We start from the raw sequence: 21134 nt of genomic DNA, 5'->3' as shown, positions 1-21134 counted from the left end.
TCACTGAGGTGACAGGCACACCCCTCCACTCTTCCATCACTACAGGGGCAATGACCGCTGGCTTAAAGCACTAGAGAAGCATAATCTATATCCCCCACCCCTTCCAATTATTTAGTCCCTCTCACCACATTGTCTCAGCAGATTGTAATTACCAATCAAAAAGGAAGCATGAGCTCTGTTGGTTAAACCTTTTGGTGGATAGTAATGCATCTTGCACTCTCTCTAGGAACCCCTAGACACTCAGTGCTAACGTGAATGGGTGTGTGTCTGGCAGAAACCAGTTAGGCCATTATGTTCCAGTGCCATGGTGCTAAAATCTCCTGTTCCTGGAGCTATATGTCCTTTCCTCACTTAAATTTGACAGATTAAACTTTTTAACATGCACATTTTTTCTCCATTTCAGGGCTGAAACTTTTCTGAATATGAAACATCTGGAAAAGAGACTCCACATCAAAATGGGTATGGGGACTATAGGACATCTCTACTTTTCTTCTTTATGCCTTTACTGTTTGAATTTGTCATCATAAGCATGCATCTGTTTTACAATCAGAAAAATCAGTAATTCTATTTTTGCTTTAAAAATTGTGGCCAAACTCTAAGGTCATTTCCTTACAGGAAGTTTGTCTCCCGGTTTGTGAGGGGCACTCAACCTCAGTCTCTCTCTTTCCCCTAAATTTGCCTTTCTTCTTCTTCTTTTTTAAAAAAATGAGTGACATTAACCATTCTTGATGTGTTTAAACTCCATTATTTTCTCTTCCTACTCATTTTTCCTGGGCTCTTGGTCCCCTTTGCTTGGCTTCTCACTCTTACTTGGTTTCCTGTGAGTCGGGCTCCTGGGATCCTGTGCTATGGCAGATGGAGGATTTGGAAGTCATGCTGGCCATAAGCACACACCACCACCATCTAGGATGTGTCCGACCTTTGTTTTACCCTGGGCTTTGGGGATGTCTTTGTATCTAGAGGCCTCCTGACTTCTCTGGACAGCCAAACAGCGTCCTAGGCTCCAGACCTTCCTTGACCTTTTCTCTTCCCCACGAAATGTGACCTTCCTTCTCTCCTCATGGTTTCATAAGGGGCTGGAGAGTTTACTGGCACGTGTGAAGCTGAGTTAATGGCATGTCAGATGTAATCGTTTAAGGGTCATCTCTCCTGGAGGGTACATTTACATTTTTTTTATAGGGACCCCAGAGAGTGGCTGCCTTAACCCCAGAGAGGGGCTGACAGACGGTATGGACTTTAGTGGCAGGTTGACAAGAGAAATCTCTTAAACCAGGTATACTCTGAAAATCCTCCAAGGCCCACGCCCTGGGTGGTGGCATATTCTGCCAACAGATAAGGCTGCACACGGAATGCACTGTGCAGCTTTCTGTTTGACTGTGGTCATACAGTCACACTTCATGGTACGTAACAAGAACTGGAGTCATATTCCCCACAGTTTCTGAGGCCTTATTGTGGATTCAGGGTCTCCAGATGCCACTGCTGACAATAGGGGGAAACATTCTTTTGAGACTTCCATTTGGTACTAGTGAGAGAGTCAGTGGCTACAGCAGAACAGTCTCTGGCAGATAGAGTTAGAAACTGGTTCAGTTGGAACACTCTAGAGGAACCTGGAAGGCAGTGACATGGAGAAGGGTGAGGACAAGGTCAAGAGTTGAGGCAACTCATTCCTCTGGCCCCTGAGAGCTCACGTGAGCACAGGGGTGAGGGAGCAAGGGAGGTAAGGCTGACCACGACTCAAAGGGATCAGCAGTTAAAGGTTTACAGGCGTGAACTCTATGGAAATAACACCCTCAAATCAAAAACCACCCTCAAAAAAATTCGAGGTAGGAATGAGAAAGTCACCTTTTGGAGATGGTAACATCTTAAGACTGTGAGCAGCAAAAATGTGAGGTGGGTAAGTGGAGGTGAGGAGGGATAGAAGAGGGAGGAGGGATATTTTCTAAAGCCAGGCAAAGGGATTTGGGTCAAATTACAAGCAAATTGTTTTAAGCATCAGAAACATCCCCAAAACCTCACCCACTGCCAAATGGAATCTTACCAGGATCCCAACACATGACACAGACCAACGCTGAGATGCTCTGCTTTATCTCACTGACTTTAAAGTTAACCTCGTTAGAAGAACCTTTCTTCTTTAAAAAAAAAAAAAAAAAGATTTTCTCAAACTGTGAGCATCCTCTTACCTTCAGGTATGTGTTTTTCAGAGCCGCCTCATTAAGTCCTCGCCACTGGTCCTCTTTGGCACTGGCCTCCTTCACGTCCACAAAGTAGCCAGTGACCGGAGTCCGTCCCGAGTGGATCGGAGGCTTCCACTGCAGAACCAGGGAGGTTTTCCTGACTTCACTGTACTTGAGACTGTGCGGTGGTCCTGAGAGGGAAAGAGAGACTGATGTGTAACAATCACAATGGAGATAAGAAAACTCCAATGTGTGTAAACCTAGAACCACATTTAAGGTCTTAAAGCTGAATCTGATGCTGGTGTTCTTCTTTTGTAAAATCTACTACTCCCATGGAAACAGGTATTCTGTGCTCATTTCATATCAAGTTTCCTCAACAGCTCTATATCAGCCTATTAAGACCCTTTACGGGCAGCAAGTGGTTAAGGCCAGTTCAAGGTGCCCTCCAGCGGCTGCATGAAGCCTTGCCCTCAGGCTGTCCTCAGGCCTGTGTTCCTTACCTTTTATCAGAACAGTTTAATTTGGTTGCAGATTCAGTTTCAGATTATTTTTGGATGACAATCTGAAAATGCCCCCGAATCTCAATTATGACGAAGAAAGCAACTCTCTTTGATGGCTTATGAATATAGAAAAATATATATATTGCAAAATATATATCCCTCCCTCACTGGAGGGATATCTTTCCCGTAAAGCATATATCCCATATAGGGGTAAAAACAAACTACAATTGTGGTTACAAAGAACTCCCACCAAAACAAATACAATCAATCCCATGGGCCCTGAATCTACGCTAAACCCTATCATGTACTTTACATTCTTTTATCTCACCCATCCCTAAGACAATTAACAGAAAGCTCAGAGACACCAAGGAACTTGATCAACTTGCTCAGGAAGGAAGCCAAATACTTCCTGTGTGTGCTATTTGCACTCTTGGGCGAGTCCCATCTACTCACTGATGGCCTGCATCTTTGCATGACTACCAGCTGCTATGAAGGTGATATAGTTATTTATTTTCTTTCTTTTTTTTTTTTTTAAAGGATATAGTCAGATTTTCACTTTATTTATTTATTTATTTAAATTTATTTATTTATTGGCTGCGTTGGGTCTTTGTTGCTGTGCGCGGGCTTTTCTCTAGTTGCGGTGAGCAGGGGCTACTCTTTGTTGCGGTGTTCAGGTTTCTCATTGCGGTGTCTTCTCTTTGTTACAGAGCACAGGCTCTAGGCACGCGGGCTGCAGTAGTTGTGGCTCGCGGGCTCTAGAGCGGAGGCTCAGTAGTTGTGGTACACAGGCTTAGTTGCTCTGCGGCATATGGCATCTTCCCAGACCAGGGCTCGAACCCGTGTCTCCTGCATTGGCAGGCGGATTCTTAACCACTGCGCCACCACGGAAGTCCCTTTATTTTCTTTTCTCTTTCCTTTTTTTTAAAAATAACACCTGGTTTCTAACCAACCAATCAAAAAAGCACCTGAACTGACTCACAGTGGCCTCAGAGCCAACTGCAAGCGCAGACTCCATCGTGCTATGCTTTGGCATTTTGCAATTGATCACTCTGTTTTTTGGGCCCTTTACCTCAGCTTAATGGTCACCGGCAATGAGTCACCCTTGTCTCCTGATGATGCCTTCTGTGGAAATAGGTTTAAATAACACCAGTACCTTACCCTGGTGTGGAGTGCTCTGTTTTGCAAAGGGCTTTTATGACCATTGTCCTGTGTCATCCTTAGGAGCCAGAGAGGCATCCAAACAGGTAGCACCAGCCCTTTCTTCCAGAGAAGGATCACTGTGCTGCTGCTTCCTACCCCCTCGTGTCTTGGAATGAGCAGACCTAGTTTCCAACCCTAACTGCCACTTATTACCTGTGTGACCTCCTGGGTATCATTTAACCTGAGTCTGTTTCTTCATCCGACAAAATGTCCTAAATGCTCTCACCTATCATCAAGCTTTCTTGATTCATGGCTTGCCCAACACTTCTCAGTGAGTCAAGGGTGAATCTGGGAAAAGAGAGGCCGTGGGGGTGGAGGACTGGCCCGTTCACTTCTCCTCTGAGTTGGGAGCACTCACCCTGCAATCTCTTTTGCTAACTATATCTCTGTCTATCAAACCATTTTCCACATGTCTGCTCAGAAATTCTTGGTCCCTGGTCATTCACATTTTAACTTTATTCAGGAATTGCAAGAATTTAAAAACAGACCCACTTTTGTGTAGGTGGCAGAAAGAACTTAAGAAATATCGCCGGCTTCAAGAAGGCGAAAGGAAAGCCAGTGTGTTTGCCTCTTGTATTAACTGAAGGTGAGTGAACTCTTGAACTTCTCTTGAATTTCTCTTGTAATCTTTTTATTCACACCTGATAGAGATGTGATGCAGATGGACACTCACTAAGTGAAGGCAACAAAGATGGTTCTCCAAAGGCACTAAGGTTTCAAATAGAGGAAGCGGGTGGCACTGGTGGCATGGCTGGGTCCACCCAGTGTGCCCAGTGTGGCCTGGTGTTCTAACGTGGTTGGAGTCAGTGCCGTAGCAGTTGTTATACAAGCTGAATATCCAACCCAAGTGGGAGAATTTAGTCATTCTGTGGCACTAAAGTATTTGGGTCTTTGAAGTTAGTGCCATTGGAAGCACAATAAAACCATCCACTAGGGACTTCCCTGGCAGTCCAGTGGTTAAGACTCCACCTTCCAATGCAGGGGGTGCAGGTTCAATCCCTGGTTGGGGAATTAAGGCCCCCCATGCCGTGTGGTGAGGTCAAAAATTAAAAAAACAAAAAGCAAAACAAAAAAAACCCATCCACTGACTAAGCTGCTAGTCCGACTCTTAATGACTTAGTAAATTTGTTAGTATTCAGTCTTTACATTTGTTCACTGTTGTAGCTATGTAAGAGTTAAAAGCATAGGTAAATGTTTCTGGCTTCTCCCCACTTTCATCCCTGCCCCGTCAACCACCCTCTATGACAACCTCCAAAGGAGAGCATTTCCAGTCCGGTTCCAGGATCTTTGTTGTGATGCAGAAAAAGCTGACATAGAGAGAAAGGACTGGAGAGGTAAGTGGAGAGATATAAGAGGTGGGAGGCCAGGACTTAAGCCCTAGGCAGGCATGTTAGGTCCCCTGTATGTACAGTGAAGAGCTGGGAGCAAGGGAGGAGGAGAACATAGGAAGGAGGCCACAGAGGCTGGGGCTGAGGAGACAGAGGAGGGAGCCTGATAAATGAGATGCTCCAGAGCAGTGGGAGAATGCACAACTCGGGAGTGCCAGAAGACATTTTTGAGAAATTTTGCTGGGGGATGTGAATTGGATGCCCTTTAATGGCCTTGAAGAAGACAAGCAAAGATTAGAATTCCTTTTAAATAATCAAGTGGCATTCAAGCTGTGTGCTTCCATCCATCCTACTCCATGCAGAGGCTGAGCTATGGGGACTCTAGGATTTATTTGGAATATAAGAAATTTATACTCAGTTTTATATTGGTACCTATTGTTTCATAGTACTGTAGAAATATTTAATGTAAACACAAGGGGCTGAGAGAATTTGTCTCCCTTAGAAGCTGTATATGTAGCTCTTAAATTTAGTTCCAGGTTGTAGGTTCCACTGGAAGAAACTCTGAGCCTCAGTGCTGAGACATGGTCTTCTTGGTTTACCTGGAACAGCAATGGTCCACTCTTCACATTTGAAGCTTGCGCTTACTGCCGAGGGTGCTCCCAAGCCAGCGATGTTCATGGCTGCCACTTGGAACTGATATACCATGTTCTCCTTCAAGTTGCTAATCTGCAACATGGACAACATCATGGATAGTGAACGTTTCAGGTTTGTTTTTCTAGTGGTTCAACATTTTATTTATTTACCTCCTATGTTGGACATACTCTAGGGTGACCCCCCAGTGAGTCACACCCTTTTGTAATCTCCCTTTGCATTGGGGTGAAACCTGAGACTTGCTTCTAGCCAACAGAACATGGCAGGGGTATTGGAATACGAGTCCTGTGATTGTATTATATCATATGGCAGAGGAGGAGGGATATTTCAGATGTAATAAAGATCCCTAATCAGTTGATTTTGAGTTAATCAAAAGGGAGATAGATTATCCTGGGTGCACCTGACTATGATGTTGTGATTTATAATAAGACATATATACTTGGTTTTTGTCCCCATTCCTGGCACAGAGCTCCTAAAACACTTGGAATTTCCTAAGTGATGAGAGTTATAAAGTATCTTTTGTTGTGTTAATGAGGTGACTTTTGGAAAGCACCTAAGGATGGGGACTGGTTGCCAAGGGAAACAATCATGTGATTAGAGAGTGGGAACTTTCAGCCTCATCCCAGACCTCTGGACCTCCGGGGAAGGAAGATGGGCTGGAGATTGAGTTCAATCACCAATGGCCAATGATTTAATCAAGCAAGTCCATGTAATGAAGCCTCCATAAAACCCCAAAAGAGCAGGGTTCAGACAGCTTCCAGGTTGGTGAACACGTGGAGGTGCTGGGACAGTGGTGGTCTGGAGAGAGGATGGAAGCTCCATGCCCGTTCCCCATATCTTGCCCTATCAATCTCTTCTATCTGGCTGTTCCTGATTTATACCTTTTATAATAAACTGGTAATCTGGTAAGTAAAATGTTTCTCTGAGTTCTGTGAGCCACTCTAGTGAATTAATCAAACTCAAGGAGGAGGTTGTGGGAAACTGATTTATAGTCTGTCGGTCAGAAGCACAGGTGACATCCTGGACTTTCAACTGGCATCTGAAGTGGAGGCAGGGTTATTCTTGAGGGACTGAACCCTTTATATGTGGGACCTGAGTCTATCTTCAGGGAGACAGTGTCAGAATTGAGTTAAATTGTAGGACACCCAGCTGGTGTCCGAGAAGTTTTGTGAGTGTGAAGTAGTGTAAGAGCAAAGGAGAAACACACAGGAGAGAGAGTGAGTTTTTCCAAAGGATCAACTTAATCAGATAGAAACTCTTAAAATGGGGTTTGGGCCCTGCCTAAAGAGAAACACTGTCCTGATGGCCTTGAAGAAGCAAATACTGTTTTTCAAACTGCTTAGCCACTCACATTTGGGGAAGGATAGCCTCTAGGAGCTGAGGGTCTCAGATCTACAGCTGCAAGGAACTGAACTCTGCCAACAACAGTGAGCTTGGAAGAGGAACTCGAGTTCCAGATGAGAATGCAGTCCAGCTGAAACCTAGGTTGCAGCCTTGTGAGACCCTGAGAAGAAGACCCAGCTAAGCCGTGCCTAGACTCCTGACTCAAGGAAACTGTGATACCACAAACAGGGATAGTTTGTGGTAGTTTGTTACAGAGCAACAGAAGACGAATGCATGTACAGATGAAAATTAAATGAATTCTAAGCTTGGAATCAAAATACTCAAATTCTTGTAATATTTCTGCTCTTTACTGAGTGACCTCATATTTTCTATATCCCTCAGTATGAACTGGGTTGTTGTGGGGGTAAATATATGTGGTAAAATAATAAATGTGAAAACATTTGCAAAATAGAAATGATGGAATGTATTAGCGTGAAAAAAATCCATGAACTAGGCTTTAAAAGAGGAGACAATGAATAGAAGGATGTGCTCTCACTCCCTCTTGCAAGAACACCAGAATCACAACTAACTGCTGAACAGTCATCGACAGGAAGACACTGGAACTCACCAAAAAAGATACCCCACATCCAAAGACAAAGGAGAAGCCACAGTGAGATGGTAGGAGGGGCGCAATCACAATAAAATCAAATCCCATAACTGCTGGGTGGGTGACTCAAAAACTGGAGAACACTTATACCACAGAAGTCCACCCACTGGAGTGAAGGTTCTGAGCCCCCCATCAGGCTTCCCAATCTGGGGGTCCGGCAACGGGAGGAGGAATTCCTAGAGAATCAGACTTTGAAGGCACGTGAGATTTGATTACAGGACTTCGACAGGACTGGGGGAAACAGAGACTCCACTCTTGGAGGGCACACACAAAGTAGTGTGCGCATCGGGACCCAGGGGAAGGAGCAGTGACCCCATAGGAGACTGAACCAGACCTACCTGCTAGTGTTGGAGGGTCTCCTGCATAGGCGGGGGGTGGCTGTGTCTCACAGTAAGGACAAGGACACTGGCAGCAGAAGTTCTGGGAAGTACTCCTTGGCGTGAGCCCTCCCAGATTCCACCATTAGCCCCACCAAAGAGCCAGGGTAGGCTCCAGTGTTGGGTTGCCTCAGGCCAAACAACCAACAGGGAGGGAACCCAGCCCCACCCATCAGCAGACAAGTGGATTAAAGTTTTACTGAGCTCTGCCCACCAAAGTAACAGCCAGCTGTACCCACCACCAGTCCCGGCCATCAGGAAACTTGCACAAGCCTCTTAGATAGCCTCATCCACCAGAGGGCAGACAGCAGAAGCAAGAAGAGCTACAATCCTGCAGCCTGTGGAACAAAAACCACATTTACAGAAAGATAGACAAGATCAAAAGGCAGAGGGCTATGTACCAGATGAAGGAACAAGATAAAACCCCAGAAAAACAACTAAATGAAGTGGTGATAGGAAACCTTCCAGAAAAAGAATTCAGAATAATGATAGTCAAGATGATCCAGGACCTCGGAAAAAGAATGAGACAAAGATCGAGAACATGCAAGAAATGTTTAACAAATATCTAGAAGAATTAAAGAACAAACAAACAGAGATGAACAATACAATAACTGAAATGAAAAATACACTAGAAGGAATCAATAGCAGAATAACTGAGGCAGAAGAACAGATAAGCGACCTGGAAGACAGAATGGTGGAATTCACTGCTGCAGAACAGAATAAAGAAAAAAGAATGAAAAGAAATGAAGACAGCCTAAGACACCTCTGGGACAACATTAAACACAACAACATTCACATTATAGGGGTCACAGAAGGAGAAGAGAGAGAGAAAGGACCCGAGAAAATATTTGAAGAGACTATAGTCAAAAACTTCCCTAACATGGGAAAGGAAATAGCCACCCAAGTCCAGGAAGCGCAGAGAGTCCCATACAGGATAAACCCAAGGAGAAACACGCTGAGACACATAGTAATCAAATTGGCAAAAATTAAAGACAAAGAAAAATTATTGAAAGCAGCAAGGGAAAAACGACAAATAACATACAAGGGAACTCCCATAAGGTTAACAGTTGATTTCTCAGCAGAAACTCTACAAGCCAGAAGGGAGTGGCATGATATACTTAAAGTGATGAAAGTGAAGAACCTACAACCAAGATTACTCTACCCGGCAAGGATCTCATTCAGATTCAATGGAGAAATCAAAAGCTTTACAGACAAGCAGAGCGAAGAGAATTCAGCACCACCAAACCAGCTCTACAACAAATGCTAAAGGAACTTCTCTAAGTGGGAAACACAAGAGAAGAAAAGGACCTACGAAAACAAACCCAAAACAATTAAGAAAATGGTAATAGGAACATACATATCGATAATTACCTTAAACGTGAATGGATTAAATGCTCCAACCAAAAGACACAGGCTTGCTGAATGGATACAAAAACAAGACCCATATATATGCTGTCTACAACAGACCCACTTCAGACCTAGGGACACATACAGACTGAAAGTGAGGGGATGGAAAAAGATATTCCATGAAAATGGAAATCAAAAGAAAGCTGGAGTAGCAATACTCATATCAAATAAAATAGACTTTAAATTAAAGAATGTTATAAGAGACAAGGAAGAACACTACATAATGATCAAGGGATCAATCCAAGAAGAAGATATAACAATTATAAATATATATGCGCCCAACATAGGAGCACCTCAATACATAAGGCAACTGCTAACAGCTATTAAAGAGGAAATAGACAGTAACACAATAATAGTGGGGGACTTTAACACCTCACTTACACCAATGGACAGATCATCCAAAATGAAAATTAATAAGGAAACACGAGCTTTAAATGACACAATAGACCAGATAGATTTAATTGATATTTATAGGACATTCCATCCAAAAACAGCAGATTATACTTTCTTCTCAAGTGCACACGGAACATTCTCCAGGATGGATCACATCTTGGGTCACAAATCAAGCCTCAGAAAATTTAAGAAAATTGAAATCATATCAAGCATCTTTTCTGACCACAACGCTATGAGATTAGAATTCAATTACAGGGAAAAAAACATAAAAAACACAGACACATGGAGGCTAAACAGTATGTTACTAAATAACCAAGAGATCACTGAAGAAATCAAAGAGAAAATAAAAAAAAATACCTAGAGGCAGATGATAATGAAAACACGACGATCCAAAACCTATGGGATTCAGCAAAAGCAGTTCTAAGAGGGAAGTTTATAGCTATACAAGCCTACCTTAAGAAACAAGAAAAATCTCAAGTAAACAATCTAACCTTACACCTAAAGGAACTAGAGAAAGAAGAACAAACAAAACCCAAAGTTAGCAGAAGGAAAGAAATCATAAAGATCAGAGCAGAAATAAATGAAATAGAAACAAAGAAAACAATAGCAAAGATCAATAAAACTAAAAGCTGGTTCTTTGAGAAGATAAACAAAATTGATAAACCATTAGCCAGACGCATCAAGAAAAAGAAGGAGAGGACTCAAATCAATAAAATTAGAAATGAAAAAGGAGAAGTTACAACAGACACCACAGAAATACAAAGCATCGTAAGAGACTAGTACAAGCAACTCTATGTCAATAAAATAGACAACCTGGAAGAAATGGACAAATTCTTAGAAAGGTATAACATTCCCAGACGGAACCAGGAAGAAATAGAAAATATGAACAGACCAATCACAAGTAATGAAATTGAAACTGTGATTAAAAATCTTCCAACAAACAAAAGTCCAGGACCAGATGGCTTCACAGGTGAATTCTATCAAACATTTAGAGAAGAGCTAACATCCATCCTTCTCAAACTCTTCCAAAATATATCAGAGGGAGGAACACTCCCAAACTCATTCTATGAGGCCACCATCACCCTGACAGCAAAACCAGACAAAGATACTACAAAAAAAGAAAATTACAGAAAATTCACTGAAGAATATAGATGCAAAAATCCTCAACAAAATACTAGCAAACAGAATCCAACAACACATTGAAAGGATCATACACCATGATCAAGTGGGATTTATCCCAGCGATGCAAGGATTCTTCAACATACGCAAATCAATCAATGTGATACACCATATTAACAAATTGAAGAATAAAAACCATATGATCATCTCAATAGATGCAGAAAAAGGTTTTGACAAAATTCAACACCCATTTATGACAAAAACTCTCCAGAAAGTGGGCATAGAGGGAACCTACCTGAACATAATAAAGGTCATATACAACAAACCCACAGCAAACATCATTCTCAATGATGAAAAACTGAAAGCATTTCCTCTAAAATCAGGAACAAGACAAGGATGTCCACTCTCGCCACTATTATTCAACACAGTTTTGGAAGTCCTAGCTGTGGCAATCAGAGAAGAAAAAGAAATAAAAGGAATACAAATTGGAAAAGAAGAAGTAAAACTGTCACTGTTTGCAGATGACGTGATACTATACATAGAGAATACTAAAGATGCCACCAGAAAACTACTAGAGCTAATCAATGAATTTGGTCAAGTTGCAGGATACAAAATTAATGCACAGGAATCTCTTGCATTCCTATACCCTAATGATGAAAAATCTGAAAGAGAAATTAAGGATACACTCCCATTTACCACTGCAACAAAAAGAATAAAATACCTAGGAATAAATCTACCTAGGAAGACAAAAGACCTGTATGCAGAAAACTATAAGACACTGATGAAAGAAATTAAAGATGATACCAAAGATGGAGAGATACACCATGTTCTTGGATTGGAAGAATCAATATTGTGAAAATGACTATACTACCCAAAGCAATCTACAGATTCAATGCAATCCCTATCAAATTACCAATGGCATTTTTTACAGAACTAGAACAAAAAATCTTAAAATTTGTATGGAGACACAAAAGACCCTGAATAGCCAAAGCAGTCTTGAGGGAAAAAAACAGAGCTGGAGGAATCAGACTCCCTGACTTCAGACTATACTACAAAGCTACAGTAATCAAGACAATATGGTACTGGCACAAAACCAGAAATATAGATCAATGGAACAGGATAGAAAGCCCAGAGATAAACCCATGCACCTATGGTCAACTAATCTATGACAAAGGAGGCAAGGATATGCAATGGAGAAGGGACGATCTCTTCAATAAGTGGTGCTGGGAAAACTGGACAGCTACATGTTAAAGAATGAAATTAGAACACTCCCTAACACCATACACAAAAGAAACTCAAAATGGATTAAAGACCTAAATGTAAGACCGGACACCATAAAACTCTTAGAGGAAACCATAGGAAGAACACTCTTTGACATAAATCACAGCAAGATCTTTTTTGATCCACCTCCTAGAGTAATGGAAATAAAAACAAAAATAAACAAATGGGAACTAATGAAACTTAAAAGCTTTTGCAAAGCAAAGGAAACCATAAACAAGACCAAAAGACAACCCTCAGAATGGGAGAAAATATTTGCAAACGAATCAATGGACAAAGGGTTAATCTCCAAAATATATAAATAGCTCATGCAGCTAAATATTAAAAAAACAAACAACCCAATCCAAAAATGGGCAGAAGACCTAAGTAGACATTTCTCCAAAGGAGACATACAGATGGCCAAGAAGCACATGAAAAGCTGCTCAACATCACTAATTATTAGAGAAATGCAAATCAAAACTACAATGAGGTATCACCTCACACCAGTCAGAATGGCCATCATCAAAAAAATCTACAAACAATAAATGCTGGAGAGGGTTTGGAGAAAAGGGAACCCTCTTGCACTGTTGGTGGGAATGTAAATTGATACAGCCACTATGGAGAACAGTATGGAGGTGCCTTAAAAAACTAAAAATAGAACTACCATATGACCCAGCAATCCCACTACTGGCATATATCCTGAGAAAACCATAATTCAAAAAGAATACCACAATGTTCATGGCAGCACTATTTACAACAGCCAGGACATGGAAGCAACCTAACTGTCCCCTGACAGATGAATGGATAAAAAAGATGTGGTACATATATACAATGGAATATTACTCAGCCATAAAAAGGAACGAAATTGGGTCATTTGTAGAGACGTGGATGGATCTAGAGACTGTCATACAGAGTGAAGTAAGTCAGAAAGAGAAAAACAAATACCGTATATTAACGCATATATGTGGAACCTAGAAAAATGGTACAGATGAAGCGGTTTGCAGGGCAGAAATTGAGACACAGATGTAGAGAACTAACGTATGGACACCAAGGGGGGAAAGCGGTGGGGGGGTGGTGGTGGTGGTGGGATGAACTGGGAGATTGGGATTGACATGTATACACTGATGTGTATAAAATGGATGACTAATAAGAACCTGTTATATTAAAAAATAAATAAAACAAAATTCAAAAAAGAAGTCCATGAACTATAAATAATCCTTTGAACATTAAAAATGCTTAATAAATGGAGGTACTGATGGAACCAGCTGAGTTAACAAAGTTTACCAACTGTATGATTTAAACCATGAAAAATCTGTATCCATGATCCAGTCTACACCTGATTTTATCATGAAGCTGGGTATCCATAAAAGGGAAAAAATTTTTGACCCTTATTTCACATCATACACAACATTTATAGGTGAATTAATAACGTAAATGTAAGTGGTAAACTGTAAAGCCTTTAGAATATAATCTATATAGCGTGGTCCCAGCTGGGGCCATGGCTTTCAGGATCCCCGAACTAGAAGACATTTCTTAAAAAAGAAAAGGCACAGAAATCGCTAATGACAAAGCAAGTGTTGGTAAATCTGACTACAATAAATTTGACAAGAAAATAGGTGTAGTTCACCATAAGGAGAGGAGAAGTCTAGCCAATGAGACGATATAGGCAACTTACATAGCCAACAAGGATTTATGCTCAAAATATTTAAAGAACTTCATAAGTCAATAAGAAAACCCATTAGAAAAATGGGCGAAAACCTTGTTAGGCATGCTATGAAAGATTTCAAAATGGACCATAAACACAGAAGATGTTTAGACTCATTTGACACCCAGATTGTCAAAACAGGAAAAGTGTGAACACACCCAGTGCTGGAAGGATGTGGAGCAACAGGAATTCTCATACTCTTCAGAAAAACAGCAGAGAATTATGTGGTGAAGTTGGAGATAAACAAGACTCTCTGGCCTAGCAATTTTACTTGTGGGTAATAACCTAGAGAAAGTAGTGCACATATGTGCCAGCAGGCATGTACAAAAATGTTCATAGCTCAATTGTTTGATATGGCTTACAATGCCCCATGTCAATCAATAATTGAATGGGAAGGTCTACTGTGAGATGGTCATATAATGGAATACACAGCAATAAAGTCAGAGCTACTCGTACCAACATGGAAGAATCTTAAAAATAAAATTTTGTTTTATGTATTCTCAGTATGCGTGTGATATTTCATAAATATTAGATGTTAAGTTAAAAGAATGTGACATTGAGTTGGGGAAAGCGCCATTCCCCGGGCCTCACCCTGCTCTTGCTCTCACGGCTTGGGGTTCTGTGAGGGACGGGGTGGTAACTTGGGTCTAGCTGATGATGCTCTAAAGAGGGGAGCCAGTAGCTATGGTAACAGTGAGACCCCTCAGGTGCTCTGAGGTGGGCCGAGCAGTGAAGGCCCACTTGTAGCAGGGAAACTCGTGGATGGACACGTGAAGTGCCCCTTTGTGGCTATCAGAGCACCGAGACAGGGGCCACTTCACAGAGGGCAAGCTCAGTCTGGCCATCAGGTCCATGTTCCTTTATTCTTCATGATTTGGACATTGAAAGTTAAAAATCCAGAGTCTTTTGGATTCCGGGAGTCTTAAAACTAGTAGCATATTGTTACAGATACCTTGTGAGTTAATTTTTGTAAAAAACATAAGTTTTCATAAAAAGTATATATTTCATAGTAAATATTCGAAGAAGTTATGTTTATGTGTATAAATCAGAAAATACACATACTTCCTGGTTAGCCAAAATACTTCTATTCATCTTTGTATATTTGTCACAAAAGTCATGTCACTGCAGGCAAAGGACACTGGAGAAATGACAGGAATCATTGACAAGGTGCTGGGCATGTGCATGTATGTGCATGTGTGTGCATTGTGTGCATGTGGTGTGTCAACAGACATATGACACCCCGCACTACTGAAGGCCACACACGTACCTTATATGCCTCATCACTGACAGCTTTGATGTTGGCTTCTCTCCATCTTCCTGGTACCCCATCAATTACTTCTCGATAGTTCACATAATAGCCCGTAATTTCAGCCCCTCCAGTCTTATCTGGTTGCTTCCATCCAAGAACCATTGAGTCACGAAAACTTTCAAGACAAGTGATATCATAGGGTGGAGATGGTGCCGCTGTTGCAACATGAAGAGCTCATGAGTGGACAGAAATGCTTCTATGATTCTACCTGCATCAAACTGTCTCATTGGTGCCACGCATGAGGGCACTAGGTCCTGTGGTGTAAAACTAAAACGTGACACCAGTAACTTAGCGTCGATTTGGTGTGTGAGGAAAAAAACACACACAGTAAAAACTGCACTGCAATTACTACTCCAAAGATAAAAAAGAACCTGCCCCCACCACTCCTAAGGAAGAATAAGTTTTGAAATCCTAACAGCAAAATGTTAGTATTTCTAACAATATCCTGAAAATATAACTAACAATATCCGGAAAAATGATCTGTTCCCCATAAGAAGAGATATTTTTCCCAAGATATATATTTTTGTTTCTTTTTTTCAATACTTTACATATCTTTATTGATTATTTTTCATCCTACTTTGTATATCTCAACTCTAAATTTTAGGACAGAGGTACATGCTACCTCTTCATTCCTAAAGCAATAGCATCAAAAAGTAAGATATTTTTGTTTCTTTATGTGGTTTTGTTTTCATTTGCTCCCTGAGGAAAATGACATGTATATCAATTTCTGCCTTGATTTGCTTATTAAGAATTTCTATATATTTCCAAACAGTTAGCATTTCACCACTCAGGTACATGTACCCTTGTGAGACCTTACAACTATATAGGTTCTGTGTACACACAGAAAAAAATCATATACTGGAGCTCAGCTAAATGCCATGTTAAAAGTTTTTTTTAAAAAACAGGAACAATCAGCCATGTGATTTTTCTCTTAGTATAATAATTTTTGCTGCATTATTTTAAACCTGATGCTGGATTATTATTCATATGGCACAAAATACTACATAGCTGCCACTGTGTTTATTAATGCTTAGTCAGAAAAATATTTGGATGTTGTTTTAAAAGTCTGTCTTCATTTATGTGGATTTGCTGATGAAACTTTCACTCAACTACTGAAATTATGTTTTTTTGATAAAGAAAGAGAGGGTGGGGTGGTGGAAAGAAATCCACTAGATGTGCAATAACATTAAAAAGAATTTTCTGAATATTTATTTGGATTATCAGAGATAAAGGAACTATCTCATTCTTATTCAAAAAGATTCTCAGAACAATAAAGATTTTAAAAAATAAAATACGTTTTTTCTCTCTTCACCCCATCACCAACCTCCTTCATTCTTTACATTTTAAAGAAAAGCTTTCTCACTCTCTCTCTCTATTTCAGAGCAATGTTGAATATAAACTCTCAGATGAATACCTTATCTCATCTTGAGTTGAACGGGCGAATAAAGGTGTCAAAAAAGCAGAGGAGGTTACAGAAGTTAGGGGTGGGATATATATAGGGGATGGGTGAGAGGCATGATATGATTTACCAGTATATGCTTATCATTTCATTTTTATTTGATAAGAAAAACATTGTCTCCTAGAATATATAAACCACAAATACCAAATATCCTAATCAGAAAATTCTGATTACTGATAATTAGTCTTTCTATTCTAATTCTGATTAGGTAATTAGCCCTACTGATAAATAGTCTTAAGTAAATCAGTTCTGGGAATGTGGATCATATATAATAGAATATGTGATTATAATGCCCTGTTAAACTTTTCATGACAACTCAAAGAGATATTGTTTCTTATGTTTATTTGAATTAAATGTGAAGGTAATTTGAAAACCTGAGGATGAAAAACAGAAGTTAATAACCTGATCCTGATAAAGCGTTACTTTTTCGTGAAATATTTTTCCTATCCATTTATTACCAAACACGGATATTTTGAAGGACCTCCCATAGTCTATGAGTATCAAATCCTTCCCCCCTCATATCTAACTCTCTCAGCAAAATGAGGCAAAGGTGTGTCTGCTTGTTAAACCAAAGAGACGCTATAACCAGATTACTTTAAATATTCTATTGTCATTAAGTACAATGAATTATGTGTCAAAGCCAAACCCCTATAAAATTGTTTAATTACTCATTAAACAAAAGTATTACAAATGGATAACTGAAAACATAAAATCAAGAATGAACACTGATGAAAGTGAACACAGATGGAAGAATGTGATCTGGACAATGAGAGGTGAGGACACTGATGGAAACAGACAGGACGCTTTTACTGTTTCAACTCTCACCTAGATCCTTCTTCTTTTTCAGAGGGTCAGACTTACTTTTCCCCTTAAGAGCTGCTTTCTGTAGTGGTGGGAAAGCTCTTCCTGAACTGTTTCACTTACTTTACTCCCTTCTGTTTGGCCCAGGTTGTGAGAGCTACTGGGTAGTGAAGGTTTGTTAAGTTTGCTACCAAGCAAAGCATCTTTCTTAAAAGTTGGCTGGGAGGTGTCATGCATGCCTCCCCTGGAGCCTGTTAGTCCAGCTGGTGTATCACTCAGTTCAGGCCACACAGCTGGAGACACTCCTCGCCCTACAATTGCCAGATAACAACAGAAACACTTTGAACCAGGACACAGTACGGAGTGCTCTTACTTAATAGAACAAATGAGAAAAACATTAGCACCACAAACAGAACAAAAGCAATCTTGGTTTAACGGAAATCACTTGGCTTTGCAAGAAATACGGAAAGAATACATTTCACATAACTTACACCAAGGAAGCATTTCAACATTTCCATATTTTCGAAATAGAAGAAAGGAGAACAAAAAAAACCACAGACAGAACAGGAACCATTTTGATTGGCAGGACCCAAGTAAATATAAGAACAAGCACTTCTCAGACGTTTCTTGAGAGAGCTCCATTATTCAACAGAATGGGGGGAAAAGGACCATAAAGTGCACAGGAGACAAACATTGAAGATCTTGATTACATAACAATTAGAGTTATGTACCTTACTGATATAGTAATGGTCTGTACCTCCCAACTTCAAAGAAGCATGTTCGCTATGTCCTTATAACACAAACATATTATAAGGAATGTTAAAAAGTAATATGGGGTGCTAACTGAAGACAACTGATATTAAATAATCTTTCTCTTTAAATACGTGCTACTACATCACAGATTTCAATTTAATTGCCCTGAAATACCTGGGTCCCTTTCCCACCTTGAGATTGGAAGGTACATCACTGTACATACATATAATTACTTTATTACTGGTTTTATTCTGTTGGTTACTTTGCCAGCAGAGATGAAACATATCAAGCAACCACACATCTCGCACGAATTTTAGCAGTTTATAAAAAGCAGGTTAATGTGCTGTTACTGAGAACAAGCCAGGCTCTGTCGCAGATGAAACGGCTTTTAGGTATGAGATGCTCTGTGTTACAGGTGATATACCACCTCATGGAATTGGATGGCACTTCATATTCCCGGGATGAGCAGGAAGTTAGAATGGAGATTCACACAATGGGAAATATCTGAGGAAACTTGGACTGGTGAAGATGAAAAGGCTACAGATGCACAGAATCTGGATAAGTGATGAAGATCTGTAAAATGACAGCTATGGAAGGTTAGAGGTCACCTGGAGTCAGAGACAATGATCATCTGAGGATGGAATCATCGAGCAGTATTAGAAGTTTTACACAATTTCTGGAGAGGATGGTATCTTTCATTGTAACTTAGAAAAATTTGTTTTTCTAAGAACTTACCAATAGCAGCTTTTACTTCGATTGCTTCTGAATCTTGTGAATATTCACTAACTCCAGCTGCGTTAACTGCTTTGACCCGGAAAATATAACTCTGACCAGTAGTCAATCCATGACAAGTAAACCTGAAAGGAAAGAAAGTTGGGTTTTTTTTGTTTTTTTTTGTTTTTTTGTTTTTTTAAATTTTTATTTATTTATGGCTGTGTTGGGTCTTCGTTTCTGTGCGAGGGCTTTCTCTAGTTGTGGCAAGCGGGGGCCACTCTTCATCGCGGTGCACGGGCCTCTCACTATCGCGGCCTCTCTTCTTGCGGAGCACAGGCTCCAGACGCGCAGGCTCAGTAATTGTGGCTCACGGGCCCAGTTGCTCCACGGCATGTGGGATCTTCCCAGACCAGGGCTCGAACCCATGTCCCCTGCATTGGCAGGCAGATTCGCAACCACTGCGCCACCAGGGAAGCCCGGAAAGAAAGTTTTTAAAAAACTTTCCCAGGAGGAAGGTTAGGGAAGTTGATTGTTAGCTTAATGGAATGATCTGGCTTTATGAAAATGATTCATTTTCTAAAAGGAAGAAAAAGATGTAGAGAGATGCAGGTAACATATGTACGTTAAACAAGAAGGCACCTCAGGCAATTTTCTAAATTCACTCTGTCAAACGATGAGGAGTCTTGGTTATCCCCTGAACAAACACCCTACCCTTTTGAGCCTTTGTGTGCTTATCAGTAAAATGGAGATAATAACGCCTACATGGTAATTTTTGTGTGAAGATTGACCATAAAGTATATATAGCACTAGGGGGGCAGGGAGGGATAAATTAGGAATTTGGGATTAACAGATACACACTACTATATATAAAATAGATAAACAAACCTTGTTTATCTATTTGTACTGTACAGCACAGGGAACAATATTCAATATCTTGTAATAACCTATGACAGAAAAAAATTCGAAAAAGAATATATATTAAACAGAATCACTTTGCTGTATACCTGAAACACTGTAAATCAACTATACTTTAATTTAAAAATTAAAAATAAATTTAAAAACTTTAAAAAAAAGTATATATAGTACCTATTACAGGGCCTAGCTATAGGAGGCATTTAATAAATAATAGGTGGTATTAATAACATGATTAATGACTATTTCAGGAATATACTTATAGCTGTAAGGCACTGGCTGCCCTAGTCATAGAGGCCTACTCACTGCCTCCCTGCATGCCATGGAAGGTACAATTACTTGAGAAATTGACTCCAGAATTGTCATTTGCATTTAAGGGTCCAATAATGAGGTGTGAATCCACGGGCAGTTTCACACATAAAACAACCCCACTCTTTAACAGCTGTTATGGCTATAAAGAAAAACTGTTTCATGAATCACTGTAACATTCTAATCCATCCTGAGGACTGTAAGGAGAGGAAATAACAGGTCTGCTAATGACTCTATCACTATTAGCATGTTGAAATATTTAATAAGGGCAGTCATAATGTAGGCCAGCTCAGTTCAGTAAACATTTATTAAGCACTTCAGTGTTCCAGACACTGAGCTAGGTACTGAGGATACAAAGATGAATAAAAAATAGTTCCGGCCCTGGAGCAGCTCCGTTCTATTTATGGAAAGGCAGACTCTGCCTACCCTCCATGAAAATTTCTAAATAGTCCCCAGAAAATGTGGGGAACTCAGAGTAAACGTGAAGTACACAAACAGGCTAAATGAATCTCTTGCAAAACATATTGCCTTCTCCCGTTAACTGGTTTTTCTTCATTCTCTCCTGTTCTGCAAAAGGAACGACTCGTACTCTGGGGGTCCTTGGACGTAGAAGTGGCCTAGTCAGAAGCTGCCTAACAAGCCTGCTTGACAATTGGGGTGGGGTGAGTCTCCTCTGAGGTTGGTCCTAAATCAAAGGAGACTCAGAATTTGGGTGCAGGCCAGAATTAATCATCAACTTGCAAAGCTGGTTGATAAAATATTCAAAAGCAAGAAAA

At 40.4% G+C, this 21134-nt stretch overlaps 1 protein-coding gene across 1 annotated transcript in view; it reads right to left on the bottom strand.

The window, feature by feature from the left end:
• Window positions 1-21134, bottom strand: part of MYOM1 (myomesin 1) — a 137248-nt gene that overhangs the window by 39865 nt on the left and 76249 nt on the right. The window contains exons 17-20 of the mRNA XM_068562692.1: window positions 19159-19280; window positions 15369-15565; window positions 5802-5928; window positions 2181-2365 (exon numbers count right to left, since the gene is read on the bottom strand). Coding sequence (XP_068418793.1) covers window positions 2181-2365; window positions 5802-5928; window positions 15369-15565; window positions 19159-19280 — 631 coding nt within the window. The remainder of the gene's footprint in view (window positions 1-2180; window positions 2366-5801; window positions 5929-15368; window positions 15566-19158; window positions 19281-21134) is intronic.

This window comes from Eschrichtius robustus, chromosome 14 (genome assembly GCF_028021215.1).
Source record: "Eschrichtius robustus isolate mEscRob2 chromosome 14, mEscRob2.pri, whole genome shotgun sequence".
Taxonomy (NCBI): Eukaryota; Metazoa; Chordata; class Mammalia; order Artiodactyla; family Eschrichtiidae; genus Eschrichtius; species Eschrichtius robustus.
Note: the sequence above shows the minus strand (reverse complement) of the source record. Positions and strands in the feature narration are given on the sequence as shown.